The following is a 17341-nucleotide window of genomic DNA, read 5'->3' as shown; positions in this document are numbered from 1 at the left end:
TGTTGAAACTGCCCGCTTTAATTTTCCACACATTTTTCGCATCTCTTTAGGAAATTATTCATCACTTGCTGTAGTGCATTTTGAGAAATTCAGACAATTTCCTGATGAATGTTATATTTGAATTCTTGTATGGTGTATGAGAGATTTCCTAGGAGAATCTTCTAAATGATAACGAATATCATGTAATATTTCTTTGGTGAGAACCGTATGCTGCTTTTGGTTTCTTAGGCTGGACACTTCTAGTTTCCTGAAATTTATGATAAAGATTATGGACTGTTTTATGATCTGGAGTGTCTACACCTGGAATCTTTCTTGAAACTGTCTTCAAACTTCACAAGCTGAGTTAACACATATGAATCATAAATAAAGACAGGCTGTGCTCTTGTAAACTCACGAGGCATAATACACTTTATGTATACTGTCGAATTAAGAAACAAACAACACAACACAACACACACCCAGGAATAGCTGCACCAAGACTGCAAGGTCAACAAGTAAGCAAGCAGGTTTGCTTCTCCCTCCAGTGCACGGCAAATGAGGGGGAGCTCGCTCATAGAAAAAACCATGCACCACAGGGGAAAGCATAACTGATCACATTGTAGAATTAACTATTTTGCATTTCAATATGAAGACATGGGAATCTCCTTTTTCATATTCCAATTGTTTCTTCAACTCCACTTCTAGTTATTTTCAGGTTAAGATTGTAATTCTGTTGCTGTTGACTCTTAGGGAATATAAATACGAGGGGGATCCAGGAAATAACGACCGTTCGCGCATACCCGCCGCGCAGCTGACTCCCCTTCCTTGTTTGAAGGTCAACTGGCTTCCTTAACATGTGTTCTCATAATGTTGTGAGTACTGGTTGCAACAAGTCGCCATTGTGCATTTTGTGTTACTTCAAAATGAATGACGTGATTGATAATCCCGCCGACTGTGACGTGAGGAATGTGATTCGATTTTTGAATGCCCAACATTTGAAACCTGCAGAAATCTACCGGCAATTGAAAGAAGTGTATGGTGATACTGTAATGAATGAAAGAAATGTGAGAAAATGGTGCGAAATGTTCAACAATGGGCAAACAAATGTCCACGATGAAACTTGACCCGGACGCCCATCACTCATCACAGAAAACCTGAAGACTAAAGTGGACAGAATCTTGCAAGACAGGCGCACATCACTCGACGAATTGCATATTGCCTTTCCTGATATTTCTCGTTCTTTGCTTGGTGAAATTGTGTCGCAATATCTTGGCTACCACAAAATCTGTGCACGATGGATTCCACGGCAACTGAGTGACCAACACAAAGCTCAGAGAATGGCCTCAGCATTGACATTCTTGATGCGATATCACACAGATGGAGACGCCTTTCTTGATCAAATTGTGACTGGTGATAAGACCTGGGTGTCTCACAACACCCCAGAGACCAAGCGCCAATCACGTCAGTGGCATCATCCCTCATCACCCAAGAAACCGAGAAAATTCAAACAGACTCTCTCAACACAAAAAGCCATGGCTACTGTCTTTTGGGATCGCAAAGGTGTTCTTTTGCTGGATTTCATGCCAAAAGGCACTACAATCAATGCAAATCGTTATTGTGAGACTTTACAAAAACTACGGCGAGCCATCCAAAACAAGAGGTGAGGAATGCTTTCGAGAGGAGTTGTGCTTCTTCACGACAACACCCGCCCGCACACTGCTGCTTCAACTCGAGAATTGATGGATCAATTCGGTTGGGAAATCTTTGATCATCCGCCCTATAGTCCAGACCTTGCTCCTAGCGATTTTCACCTTTTCACTAAGCTGAAAGACTTTCTGGGTGGTACGCGTTTTGGAAGTGATGAAGAGTTAAAGAAGACAGTGAACACCTGGCTTAATGAACTGGCGGCAGAGGAGTATAACACGGGAATTCTAAAGCTAGTGAACAGATACGACAAATGTTTAAATGTAGGTGGTGATTATGTAGAGAAGTAAAGGAAGCTTCAGTTATGTAACAGACTTTGTTTTTTCAAATAAATATATATTTTTTTAATTATTACAACAAAACGGTCGTTATTTCCTGGATCCCCCTCGTATATCACCTTTGGTGTGAATATGTACTATCCCCAAGTAAGTGTTCAGGAATTTGTCTCTCGTAAGTCTTTTACACAGCTATTATCAAAATTTCTATTGATCATGTGCGGAACCATGTCATCTGACAACTAGATCAAGGATTTCTTCATTAAGATCCCTTCACAAGAAGATATAGCCTAAAAAAACTATAAACCTCACATTTATTTGAATAATCAAGAAATTCAGTACAATCCAACTCCTAAGATCCTAGGATTAATTTTTGATGAAAAACTTTTATGGAAAACACATTTAACCAACGTTGCTTCGCAGTGTCTACCACGATTAAATCACTTGAAGATCATGGCTAATAGGAAATGGGGATCAGATATCACGACAATGCGTCTGTTTTATAATGTTTATATACGATCAAAATTGACCTATGGATGTGAAATATGGGGAAGAGCATCAGCAACTCATCTACAAAAAATTTCTGTTCTTCAAAAGTCAGCCTTAAGATTATGCCTAGAAGTACCAAAAACCACGTCAACTGTTGCCCTAGAAATTGAATGTAATATTCAACCAATCAGACACTATATATTACAAAAGGATCTAAAAATACATTTAAAATTGCAAGCCTCATCCAGATCTCAGATGTTCTTCAAACTGTCAGATGATATCCTGTGTAATTTCTATAAAATAAAAAAAGAAGAAATACCAATCTATATCACAGACACACTCATTGCTAAAACTCCAGTTGTGAACGAAATTCCTCCATGGAAATGAGTGATTCCAGAACACAGCATACAAATTCCAGGAAATCATTCCAAAAATGATCCTCCATACATTCTTAAGTTAAATTCCATGGAACTACTCTGCAGTACATATAAGGATCACCTTCAAATTTATACAGATGGATCTCTAAATCCTAATAATGGGATATCAGGAGCAGGGTATTATATTCCAAAACATCAAGAAAGTTGAATAATTTCGAGGGAAAAATTGTTCCGGGGCCAGGCATCGAACCCGGGACCTTTCGTCTAATGTACCAACGCTCTACCCAATTTGGATCGGTGTCGGGTAGAGTTCCCGGGTAGCTCAGTTGGTAGAGCGTTGGTACGTTAGACCAAAGGTCCCGGGTTCGATGCCTGGCCCCGGAACAATTTTTCCCTCGAAATTATTCAAATCAACTTTAGAGGGAGTTATACCTGAAATCTTGATTTGCATCAAAAAAGTTATTTCATACTATGTTCATCCTCCTCCAGTCTTGACACTGAATTGCTATTAATGCTGCTCTTCAGTGTGTTACTCAAATTTCTGAAAAATCTATTTGCATACTTACCGACTCCAAGGGGGCTATATTTAATATAATTAAATATGTACCAAACCTATATGCACATAGAATTATTCCAATTCAGGAACAACTAAATAAACTAAAAGACCTCCAAAAGGAAATAACATTTCAATGGATACCTAGTCATTGTGGTATACCTGGAAACGAGAAAGTTGATATTGCAAAACAGGCAACATATTTGCAACCAAGACCTCTTCAAGTGATGTCTCTATCCAATGCTTTTGCTTCAGTAAAGTCTCATTTTACAAACCTATGGATCAACAATTGGCTCTCTTCTGACAAAGGAAAAATTTTACAGTCTGTACAAAAGAAACCAAATGACCTGGAAATGTATAAAAACTTGCCCAGACATGTTCAAACATTTTTAACTAGAGCCAGAACAGGTCACATTGTCACTCAATTGTACCTACACCGATTTCACATTTCTGATAATCCTACTTGTCTGTGGTGTAATAATCATGATGAAGATCTGGAACATATTCTTCTATACTGTCCATCCATAAACCACAAAAGAAGTAAATTAAAATCATCAGTACCAGTTGCAGAAGACACAACCCTGCAGTATATATTGACTACACCTCACCTCTGGCTACTAGCAACAGGCATCTATAATGAACACCGATCAAAATACCCCTCATTTCTCGTGAAAAACAACAACTGAATAGACTACAGTGGACTTAATGTTGTCAGCAAACGGCTGGATACATTAAGAAGATTGATTCATTAAGACCCGAAACAGCCTGTAGATTTAAGGAAAAATAATGTTTCTTTTTCTGAAAACTTCTTCCCTAATCCACTCAAGGCTTTTAATGAGAATATGAGTCCCGTCAATGATTCCAACTACTCTAGGAAAAACCAGCTTTCTCATAAAACCTAATCTCAGATACTACATTCTTTTCATATTGAAGGAAATTTTATGAACTTCTTCATATGTTCGGCCAGGATTTCAGAAACCTCTGAAATAATTTGTCATACGGTTGATGGCTGACATGGTATAGCCTAAATAGGCAGAGATGAACTAAAAAAAGTTTCACTATAATAATATTACTAATCAAATTTAATAAAAATCCAAATGAAACATTATGTTACATAACTACAATGAAGTCATTCTCCTTCGTGCTTCCCAATATTTCGATGTGATGTCTTGAGCTATTTGATGGGCTGTGCAGTTTGCCAGATGATCCATTTCCTGCTCCTGACAGACAATTTGATGAAAAATAAAACATTAAGAGTTAAATAATATCACTAATTGGGGATCCAAATGGAATCTATCTCACAATCAAAAACTGAATATACTGTCTTCACAAGAAAATATAGCTTAAAAACTATAAACCTCACATTTATCTGAATAATCAGGAAATTCAGTACAATCCAACTCCTAAGATCCTAGGATTAATTTTTGATGAAAAACTTTTATGGAAAACACATTTAACCAATGTTGGTTCACAGTGTCTACCACGATTAAATCTCTTGAAGATTACAGCTAATAAGGAATGGGAATCAGATATCACGACAATGCGTCTGTTTTAAAATGCTTTATACGATCAAAATTGACCTATGGGTGTGAAATGTGGGGAGGAGCATCAGCAACTCATTTACAAAAAAAAAAAAAAGTCTGTTCTTCAAAACTCAGCCTTAAGATTATGCCTATGAGTCCCAAAACCACATAAACTGTTGTCCTAGAAATTGAATGTAATATTCAACCAATCAGACACTATGTATTGAAAAAAAATCTAAAATACTTTACATTTAAAACTGCAAGCCTCACCCAGATCTCAGATGTTCTTCAATGTAAAATTGCAAGCCTCATCCAGATCTCAGATGTTCTTCAAACTGTCAGATAATATCCTGTGCAATTTCTATAAAATAAACAAAGAAGAAATACCAATCTATATCGCAGACACACTCATTGCTAAAACTCCAGTTGTGAATGAAATTCCTCCATGGTCCAGAACATAGTATACAATTCCATGAAATCATTCCAAAATGATCCTCCATACATTCTTACATTAGATGCCACAGAAAAAATCTGCAGCACATATAAGGATCACCTTCAAATTTACACGGATGAATCTCTAAACCTGATGATGGGACATCAGGAGCAGGGTATTATATTCCAAAATATCAAGAAAGTTACTTCATACCATGTTCATCCTCCTCCAATCTTGACACTGAATTGCTAGCTATTGATGCTGCTCTTCAGTGTGTTACTTACATTTCTGAAAAATTTATTTGCATACTTACCGACTCCAAGAGGGCTATATTTAATATAATCAAATATGTACCAACCCTATACGCACATAGAATTACTCCTAAACTCCAAAAGGAAAAAACATTTCAATGCATATCTGGTCATTGTGGTATACTTGGAAATGAGAAAGTCAATAAGATTGCAAAACAAGCAACATATTTGCAACCAAAACCTCTCCAAGTGATATCTCTATCCAATGCTTTTGCTTCAGTAAACTCTCATTTTACAAACCTATGGATCAACAATTGGCTCTCTTCTGACAAAGGAAAAATTTTACAGTATGTACAAGAGAAATCAAATGACCTGGAAATGTACAAAAAGTTAGAACAGGTCACATTGTCACACAATTGTACCTACACCGATTTCTCATTTCTGATACTCCTACTTGTCTGTGGTGTAATAATCATGAAGAAGATATGAAACAAATTCTTCTATACTATCCATCCATAAACCACGAAAGAAGTAAATCAAAATCACTACCAGTTGCAGAAGACACAGTTCTGCAGTATACACTGACTATATCCCAACTCTGGCTACTAGCAACAGGCATCTTTAATGAACACCAATAAAAATCCCTTTATTTCTCATGAAAAACAAGAACTGAAAAGACTACAGTTGACTATAGTGGACCTTATGTTGTTAGCAAACAGCTGAATACATAAGAAGATTGATTGATTGATCAAATTTAATTAGTGTATAATTGAATATATACAGTAAACATACCTGATAGGATGATGTAGCACAATCAGTATTTTCAGCAGATGAGAAATCGGTCGGAGCCTATTGGTCACTCACTATTTTACAACTTACTTACTTACTGGCCTTTAAGGAACCCGGAGGTTCATTGCCACCCTCACATAAGCCCGCCATTGGTCCCTATCCTGAGAAAAATTAATCCATAATCTATCATCATATCCCACCTCCCTTAAATCCATTTTAATATTATCTTCCCATCTACGTCTCGGCCTCCCTAAAGGTCTTTTTCCCTCTGGCCTCCCAACTAACACTCTATATGCATTTCTGGATTCGCCCATACGTGCTACATGCCCTGCCCATCTCAAACGTCTGGATTTAATGTTCCTAATTATGTCAGGTGAAGAATATAATGCGTGCAGTTCTGTGTTGTGTAACTTTCTCCATTCTCCTATAACTTCATCCCTCTTAGCCCCAAATATTTTCCTAAGAACCTTATTCTCAAACACCCTTAACCTATGTTACTCTCTCAAAGTGAGAGTCCAAGTTTCACAACCATAAAGAACAACCGGTAATATAACTGTTTTATAAATTCTAACTTTCAGATTTTTCGACAGCAGACTGGATGATAAAAGTTTCTCAACCGAATAATAACAGGCATTTCCCATATTTATTCTGTGTTTAATTTCCTCCCGAGTATCATTTATATTTGTTACTGTTGCTCCCAGATATTTGAACTTCTCCACCTCTTCAAAAGATAAATCTCCAATTTTTATATTTCCATTTCGTACAATCTTAAATTTCTGATCATTTAAGGTATCCAAAGGGTTCTCTATATCTCTAATGTAATGTTTACTTGGATCCAACGTGTGCTGATAATTAAACTCGACAAATTCGATGAAATCGTTATCTACTCGTATTTCATAATATTCTAAACAATCAGAAATCCGTCATATTGGATTAAATGAGATAATACTTAAGGTCAGATATGAGCTTTCTTACTTAATGAATATAAGTAATAATTCAGAATAGAAAATAAGTGTAAGCAATTATTGCTTAAGGAGTTCTCATTTATAAACACTCCTATGGATTCTGCCCTTTGTATAAAAAATAAACAAATGAATCAATAACATTTACCATACAATGGAGGAGAAAGATATTAAAATCAAAATACACAGATTTTCAATTATTTATTTCGAATAACAATGGTGCCGAAATAAAGTACCAATATTTCAGAAACAGTATATCATATTCATAATACATCCAGAGGTATAAGTAATTTCTAAGTACTTCAGGCTCCAATAGATGACAATTTTCACTAAAAATTGTTACATCCAAATAATATTCAAATAACGAAAACAATATGCGGTACAAATAATCAAGGTGATTCATTAGTAAATATAAATATTAAATGGCAGTAATATAGCAATTGAAGCTATACTAAAATGCCCCAAAACACTTTTTCTGAACGTGCTTTATTTCAAAGTTATGTCGCAGTGAAATGGTTGGTCAGCCAGGTCACTCAACATGAATCCCTGGACTTTTATTAATGGAGTTGTCTGAAGTCATCAGTATACGTCACTGGCAGTCCAGAAAGAAAAGAAGTGCAGCAATTAGCTATAGGGCATTTTAGTATTGTTTACATTGATACATTATACCCATTTAATATTTACACATGCTTCTGAATCACCCAGTAGGCTATAACATGATTTTAGTACATACTTATTTAAGCAATTAACAATCATATTCAACTTAAGTCAAAGCCAAACTACTTAATACACAGCTTAGTCAATCTTTTCACATCTGTGTTACTTATACACCTTTATGCCACATCAGCATCACTTATCATACCAGTAAGACACAAGTTTGTATGTTTCTTGTATCTATGACCATAACCAAGAAAATTCCAATGCAAGCATTATAATTATCTCAGAAAGTGTAGAAAAATAATTCAAATGTTAAACTGCAGGCAATTAAAAGAAAAACCATTCAACTGGAATTTCAAGCATAAGATCATTACTGAAATGAAACTATTTGAATAAATGTACACAAATGTTACCATTCGAATTAAATTGGTTGTTAAGAAAGTGAAATTATCATTGGATATCCTAATATCCACAGAGATGGAAATTCATTTTTTTTTTCCAGAATGATGCCTGTACTTGCAGGTAGATGTTCAGCATTTGCTATTAACGGAGAAAAATTTGCTCCAGCGCCGATGATCGAACCCAGGTCTCCCAGTTCTAAGTACTAGGTGCTCTAACCACTGTGCTATGCCGAAGTTGAACCCACCACAGATGGTAACTATCACAGATAATTCTGTAGGACCAAAAAATTAATCTTCACAAAAATTATTCACCTAACAGTGCATATACTGTAGGAGCCCTGACCATCAAGTCACTCAATTGAGTTTGCTCGTTGTGTGTTGTCTGTTGACTTAAAATATATGTCAATATAATAAGTCGAACATGGAGTAAGGCCACTACGGAAAAAGAACCAAAGGAGAAAGATTCGATCCAGTGCGGTGGATTGAATTTCGGTGTAGCTCAGTGGTTAGAGCACCCAGTGCGTAGAACTGGAAGACCTGGATTCGATCCTTGGTGCTGGAGCGAATTTTTTTCCGTTAATAACAAATGGTAACCATCACAGATAATTCTGCAGAATAAAAAAAATTAATCTCTACATAGTAGATGTTCAGTTAAGTACTCAACACCTCAGCATTTTCTATGTCCAATATAATTAATTTTGTCACAGTTCGAGAAATTTGGATGGAAACGACAAAATGTCCAGCTCCACAATGACAACTGCCATACAGATGATGCTCAAAGCCATGAGATGACCAAGCTGTACAGGTTGTACATCATAATTATAGTACACGCCAGCAATTTTGCCAAATAGATTTTGTTAATCAGAACTTCAGAGCGAGTTACTCACTCGTGCAAGGTCAGTTCATATCTCTCTCAAGCTGCAGCAGCGGCAGCTGTACAGTAAACACACCTGAATCATGGATACTACTGAACATTCACCTCCATAAACTACGTACATATTGCTAACTGTAGAACTAAAGTATTATGTTGTCCTATGTAACTTTGCACAAACCATATCTAATTATGGAATGGAATTTTCTGGAGGGGGCACTATGACCCAGCACAGCGACCTTTCACGATCTATTGTGCTAACCCTTAAGTTAGGTGCATTTCCAAATCAATATCGGCTGACTAAGGTTTGCTGCATACCCAGGTTTCGAGCAAGCCATCCCATGCATCCCTCGGTCAGCCCTCTCCATGTGTCGCCAGTTGGCGTTCGGAGAATGCTATGGAATGATGATGAAATGGAGAAATGTTGACAGAATGATATAGATACCTAATATGGGAGAACTCTGAGAAAAGCCCCCAATGTGATGATGTCCACCATACGTGTCACTAGGGATTTTTCATTGATTGAAAAATCCCAGGTTTAGCTGGGACTCGAACCCTGACCGCCTGCATGTCAGGCTGAAGGTCTGATCACTCAGCCACTACAGGGGGTGTATCTATATTATGAATAGTATAAACACGTCGAATAGCAAATTTTTCACAGTAATTTTAATGTCACTTCAAAATTTGAGACTGTGACCAAGAACAAGAACAACTTCTCCCTCGTATTTATTAGTTCATTATACATTATATAAGTAATTATAAAGACTTTTTTTTTAATTTGGCTGGGACTAAATTGTCACTCCACTTATAATTTATAATAAAACCCATTAAACTGTTGCTATAAAATAAGAGTATTATATTTTATGTATGATATATAATTCCAGCACAAATAAGGAATACTCGTATGAATAAAATTCGACTTAGGGTTTAGGAGAATTCGCTATACATATAGAGCATGCCAAAAACCACCTTCTCAATATCAGGGATGCTGAAAAAGTTATTTCCGCGAAAATATGGTAATGTATTTTGTAAAACTTCGTTTACCCTCACCGTGCAACCTTCAACGGAAAGAAGGTGCAGTTAAAGTCAATGAAAAAATGTTAACTAAGAAATTATGTGTATATGGAACTGTTCTTTTCGTTGCGAATTTTCTAGCTTTTAAAACCCAAGTGTACAGTAAGACAGGCAGCTAATGGCAAAGAATAGCAGAGACCGGCTCATTGTCAAAGGATTACCATTCCTTGTAAACATATGTTACGCGTGATTTAAATCTTTGAAGCAAGTTCTCATATTTACCTGGTGTGTTAAATGATATTTCAATGTGCCCTCTTTTGGTTATTTAACACTCTTGAAATTGGACATGTCAAAGATTTCTGTTGCTTCTGCAACTCGTTCTTTTACTTTCTGAGTGCTTGTTATGAATCTTTGAGAACACAATTCGACACAGTAAGTACTTTTCGCCTCTCACTTCAGGAAGTCATAAACATTAGCAATAATTTCTTGGTTCTGGCTATGCAATGTTTTTAATTTTAATTTAGAAAATGTAGGCGACATACTATAAAATCATTGCGAACAAAAGTCACTTACAGCAAGCTATTGAATCTGCATGGACTGTACTGTGGTTTATTTGTGTTTCATAACAATGATATGAGAGGACAATGTGAAAATATAAATAACATGGAGAGCATTATCGCAACTCATTCATACAAGACAATAGTAGCTTGTCTAATGGGCATTGTGAGCAAGATCGTACATGAACCTGGCTCTTACGGTAGTGGCTAGAAACATTTTTGGTTTATAAATTTAATTTGTACACACTTGTACACCAAATACAGTGGCTTCAGTTGTACCCACAGTTCTTGAATATAATTTAAAATAACAATCCTTTTGTATTTTCTGTTTCGGTTATTCTTTTTAAGAGAAATTATGGCTTATAATGTTGACTACAGTGTTGTGTTAAAGTTTTCCCTCTAGTTTGGTCTGAGCATTCTGTGCGTGTGGGTAAATACTGTTCACTACCTTTCTGATGCTAAAGAAAAAATTAAGAACTAGAGTGTGACATTAGTTTGGAAGTACACGCTACTTAGTATGCAATGTGTTTAATATTTATTTGCATTTAGTCTATAAATTCTATTGCTCATATGAGTATACTGTATTTTCTCGAATACCCCGTGCCCTCGAACAAGCTATGCAGCCCACTTTTGAAAAAAGAAAAAAGAAAAAATACAAAAATAAAACTTTCAACAAATGTATTCATGACAAATTAAAAAAACAATTAAAGAACAAATTCAGTTCAGTTAACAAACTTTATCATGAATAGGATGCATTTCAAACTCATTCTGCCAGCGAAAATAAATCATTATTATTATTATTATTATTATTATTATTATTATTATTATTATTCTATGTGCATGCACTGCAGGCAAGTCAGTTCTCTTGCTTAATCGGCCATTTACATGATATCCTGCAATATTAATAGCATGCGTATGATACATGGTTTGTTATAATAAGCACTTGCTATCAATATTAACTTCTTCATTCTGTGCTGTTTCAGTCATTTAACAATGTCAACAATTGAATACTCATATGGGAAGATAAGGGCTATCACGTTAGGAGCTGCACGAGAGGAAAATCGGGCAATTTTGTCAACTCATTTTGAATAAGCTGCACACACTTATTTTTTTTTTTTACTTGAATATTTCGGAATATAATGTGAGCGGGGTATTCCAGAATATACGGTATTTCAATGAATCACATAAATCAGTTTTATTCAACATGGATGGTGTACAAACATCTGTAACACATTTTTGTTACATTTTATTATTGGCTCTCCTGCCAAAATCTGTAATATTGTATCTCAGTGTTTACGACTTTTTTAATCACATTCTCACTTATTTAAATTATATACATTTTGCATCTACTTCTGATGCTTCATTACAGATTACAGGGCGTGCCAATAAACTATGTGACACTTTCTGGCAGTATTTTAATATTATATAAAATTTGTATTAGCTTGTGTAGGAAGTAAGAAATGTCTAAAAAAGATACACCTTCAATGATTTAGAAGTTGCAATTAACAATAAAATGAAAAAAAGTGTATCAGTGAAGAAATATACCATTTCTGGAACAACATTTCAGTTTCATATGAAGCAAAACTTTTGTAAAGAAATGCCCAGGCCTCTATAGTTTTAACTGATGAGGAAAATACTCTAAACAAATGGATCATTGATAACTACAATACAGGACTATACAGGACTCCCTTGGCATAAGATAGACATGATTGTTAGCGTGAAAGAATTCTAACATTAAACAGTCAACGAAATTTGTTTGTATACAGTATATCAGTACAACATTTGCTTTGTCCATCACAAATTTCATCATGACCTGGACAGGAATTGGTACTGGACCACCTGGATGGAAGATCAAAGTCCTAGGGCTTAAGTAACAGATGAGGCAATTAGGTAGAGCAAGGAAATGTAAAAATTTCCGTAACTCTAATGTTCAACTTATGGTCATTTTCCCTTACTAGATGACATCAGCAGAACTTGGACATTGAGTTTTAGATTTCTGATGGAGTTGCAGGATGCAGTCTCAACAAAGGCTTTTTATGAACATAATATTGAAAATATTATTGTGTCATTTAAAAAAAAAACAATGGAACACCTGTAATTCTGTTTTATGTCAAATTAGTGAACTTTGTACTAAAATTGGTTTAATATTAATTGTGCTGTATCCCAAAACAACACGGATCCTTCAGCCAGCTGATGTAATAGTATTCAGATGCATAAAAGAAAGCCGAAGAAAAGTTTTACTTTAATGGCACAAGAAACACCCTCATGAAGAACTGAAGAAGGAACATTTCTGTTCAGTTTTGAAAACATTCCTAGACAAACATGTAAAAGCCGAAATCTTTAGAAACAGACTCCACACCTGTGGTTTATTTCCATGGAAACCTGACTTTATTCGAAATATCTTGGTAGCTCAAAAATAAATGGGGATTTATCTCAACCAAATAATGACCTGCTAACAAAATTAAATTACGAAACTTTCTTAACACTTGAAGTCAATTGAAGAAGTAAAAAATATTGAAACTGAGCGAGGAAAAAAAATGAATCTTTTATTTTGTTAAGGATGTGGGATGAAGTATGTCACTAAAGCAAAATTACAATTTTTTGGTTGATTAGAGAAAGTTTTTCACAAACAGCCCTTGTTTTATTTGTTTCTATAGCTGAACAAAATAATTCAGACTAGGAAATGATAGAAAAATCTAAGAAAGAACACATTTGTTGTAAGCTGAAACTAATTTTGGAATGTCGCTTAATATGGAGAGAAAATATATTGCATGTCTTCCATTAATAACATACCTTACCACAATCTCCTTTTGAAAATCAAAATAAAACATTGTTTCCAGCACAACTGTAGTTTCATTCCCAAAACTGGGTAACATTTCTACATGCTGGTGTATCCCTGATACAGCACAGAATTTTTAAATTCCAACTTTTATCAGGGATGAAGGTGGAGGGGCAGGAAATACTAGGGTGACTGCAGGCGGCACAATTATACATCTGCCATTGCATATACGTATTAAAATTGTTCTATTTCTTTCCTATCATGTACGTCTCATTTTTATGTCATCAACTTTAAGTAATATATCGTCGCCTGAATGCAAGAACTAGGTAACTCGAAATTTGCGTTTTTTAGTTACCTCTTTTATAACATAGCAAAAATCGCACAAAATGTAATCCAGGATCTAGGTAACTGATCGAACAATACCAGCGACATCTATTTTCCAATATAACAAATAGGTAAAGAAAACGGACATATTCCTTAGTGCAATAAATAAATAGGCGATGTCACAAAATATGAAAAATCAAGTTACCTAGTTCTTGCATTCAGGCGATGATTTGATAAAGTTAATTTGTGACAAAAACTGCTTCACGGATTGGGTGTTCCACTTTTAATTTCAGAATTTCTGGTCAATTTATTGTTGTGTCATATGTTATTTCACAGGAGGTGAGTCCTAGAAATCAACAGCATATTCTTGAAAACAGTGACAGTGATTACGATAATTTTGTTTGCCATTTGTACTACAAAATTGATTAAATTCACTTTGCAGATTTAAATTTATGCCCACAAGTGACAGTACATAAACAGGATCAATGCTTGATTCATTTTGGATTAAAACTGTAGAGAAAACGTGCATGCTAATAACTGCCAATTACTATAATTCCCCTGCCAAAAACTGTATTTTTAAGGATATATATTTTTAACATTAAAAATAGTGACTTTTTCTTTTAAAGGCTGCATTGAACATATATGACTAGATTAATAAATATCACTTACTTAAATCAGAATATCATTTTGTTGGTTAAATATAAAATATGTTCTCAATGTTTAATTTACTAAAATATCATCCTTAACCCTGTCAATAACTGTACTTTTCCTCCTATGTATATATTCTAGTTGACTTTAACTTAGGACATTGTTTGGTGATTCTGTCACTAAGACAAGATACTTAATCTCTCTCTGGATAATACTGCTTGATCATCTTCACGAGTTCATCAGCTAATGGCTGTGAAGCAGCACACAAGTAGCGGCGACTCAGCACATCAAAGGGTCCACCTGAAAGTAATTATTTCAATATTACTTATGAATAAACTATATAAAAATTCCAAGATAATAAGCAATGGTGGAAAACGAAAATTAAACGCATATGCATGTGCAAAGAAAACAAATAAATGGTATAAATCATTGAAAAATAAAGGTAGTGGCAGCAGCAGGAATAGTAAAAATAGTAGATTTCAGGAGGCCTTAACATTAGTTTTATGGAATGCGTTTATAAGCATGTTATTTATGTAGTATAATTAACATTCTCGGATCTAATATATTTCTATATTTGCTTCAAGAGTTAGATGAATGCTTATCTATCTGTTGTACTATAGGTATAAAGTAATTTAACATCTTTGTCGCGGAATTTACAACAGGAATAATAGTTCTTTTTGAAGCTTAGTTGTTTACTGTGGTTGCTACATATAATTTTGTAACATACAGTAGAACCCCAATTATCCGTCACCCTATTAACCGACTCTCGGATTATCCGACTTTTTTTTCTAGCTCCTATTTTCTTTTTGCTGCAGAAAAATATATGTAGTACTGTAAGTTATGTTTCTACATAGTTTTTCTATAGAAGGTTATTACAAGCCTTTATTCTTACTACGAAGTATGTAGTAAAAATGCTTCAGCAACAGAAATAGTTACTTGTAAAATAATCACTACTTGCTTCTAAAGAAATTATCCCAAGAATTTCCACAAACTCCTATACAATTCAGTCCTTATCCTTACTATTTGGGCGGCCATACTGTATAACTTCTATGCAAAATGTCTTCCACAGTTGTCAAAAGAAAAGAATTGTGCTTATTTACTTAAAAAAAAATTACAAATTGAGAGGTCTGGGAAAGAAGAAACTGTGGTTAATGCTGCATCAGAGTAGAAGATTGGCGTTACAACTGTTTGCGATTGAAAAAAAAAAAAAGGGATAAAATGTATATAGTATGTAAAGCTACAACATGAAACTTCAAGTATTCCTATCTTTCCGCAGACAACCATCAATCATCAACCCTTGATCCTTAAGAACCCGTCGTTGACAATTGAACTTTCAGTGAATGCCTGATCCCCTACATAGCACGTTAAACACAAGACCACGAAGGAAATTACGAACTTTAGCTATAAACATCTTTTATGGTACGGATTATCCGATTTTTTCGATTAACCGTTCACTCCACCCCCTTCATTACCACGGATAATAGAGGTTATACTGTATTTTATTCTTCCTACAAACTTTATAGTGAACAATACTTCAGAATTTGTTAAACAAATTATTTATCAAGTGAACATTTCACAATGTATTCACCAGAGAATGGAATTGATCAAGACTCTGAATTTAATAGTTTACGTAATAGATCTGGAGATGCTGCTGTAATTACTTCAACACATGCCCGTACTGAGGATAATTGTATGTTCGGGTGAGTACACATATCACTAAAACTTATCCTGAAAAACAAAGAGAATGAGTTGTTCAACGCCATGTTAGTAATTCTCAGATCACTGATCAACATGATTTTTGTCTCACAAGTACCAATAGTTGTACTTAGTGAAGTTTTTTGTATCGTGTTTTCAAATATGTATTCGGAATTTATCCATCACCCATAGCTTTTTTTATTTCAACTTCAATTTTGTAAAATAAACGCTTTTTCGTCAATTTGTCCATTGTCAAATAAAAGCTACTAGAGCATTATAAATATGATGGAATCAATGGTACCGTTGCTACTGTTGTACAGGCTCAGACATATAGAGACATGTACAGACCACCACCTGCTGAATACGTGTCCACAGACATGCACAAATGTGGACTAGTGTAGCATGCAATCATCAGAACGATACCAGTTGTGAGATAGCAGTGAACCAGTGAACACGTCATTGTGAGTACTTTGTGTGTCTGAATTGTTGTGTATTACATATTTACAAATTTATTTCTTTTAATTAGACATTATTCAATTGGGGAGATTGAGTTTGTTTAGATTTCCTCATAGCAGGTAACCGGTCTACTGATGAGTAAGACCGATGGCGGGATTGCTGCCTTAGAGCTTCCGGACTCGCTCCTCTCTTGTATTAACCCCAAGGAGAGGGCTGCCCCTTCCGCTAGAAATACTACCGTTGGGGTCTTCATCCATGTTACCCCGGATATGGGCTCTCAAAATTTTAACCTCTGGAGAGTAAGAGTGCCACTTCCGCCGTTCAGAATGTACTTCTCGCTGTTGTGGTCTTCGCCCATTTCCTGGGTAAGGGACCCTTACTGGGTACAGACAGCCGGGTCAGCTGAGCTCAGGATTTTTTACGAGGTATTCTCCTCCCCTCCTCCTTTCTCAAAAATTATTGAGCAAGTAAGCGATTTTAAATATTTAGGTTGCAGAGTATCCTATCAGAAAAAAAATGGACATGGAAGAAAAGCTACATAAATACCAATGTATAAATGGAACTTTAAGGAGATCCTTAGGAAACAAAGTAAGGAAAGATACAC

General features: G+C 35.3%; 1 protein-coding gene across 1 annotated transcript in view; it reads right to left on the bottom strand.

Moving 5' to 3' along the window:
• Positions 1 to 7517: 7517 nt before the first annotated feature.
• Positions 7518 to 17341, bottom strand: part of LOC138691291 (inositol monophosphatase 1-like) — a 107590-nt gene continuing 97766 nt past the window's right edge. Inside the window, exon 6 of the mRNA XM_069813128.1 lies at positions 7518 to 14886. Coding sequence (XP_069669229.1) covers positions 14780 to 14886 — 107 coding nt within the window. The 3' untranslated portion in view covers positions 7518 to 14779. The remainder of the gene's footprint in view (positions 14887 to 17341) is intronic.

This window comes from Periplaneta americana, chromosome 16, assembly GCF_040183065.1.
Source record: "Periplaneta americana isolate PAMFEO1 chromosome 16, P.americana_PAMFEO1_priV1, whole genome shotgun sequence".
Lineage (NCBI taxonomy): Eukaryota > Metazoa > Arthropoda > Insecta > Blattodea > Blattidae > Periplaneta > Periplaneta americana.
Note: the sequence above shows the minus strand (reverse complement) of the source record. Positions and strands in the feature narration are given on the sequence as shown.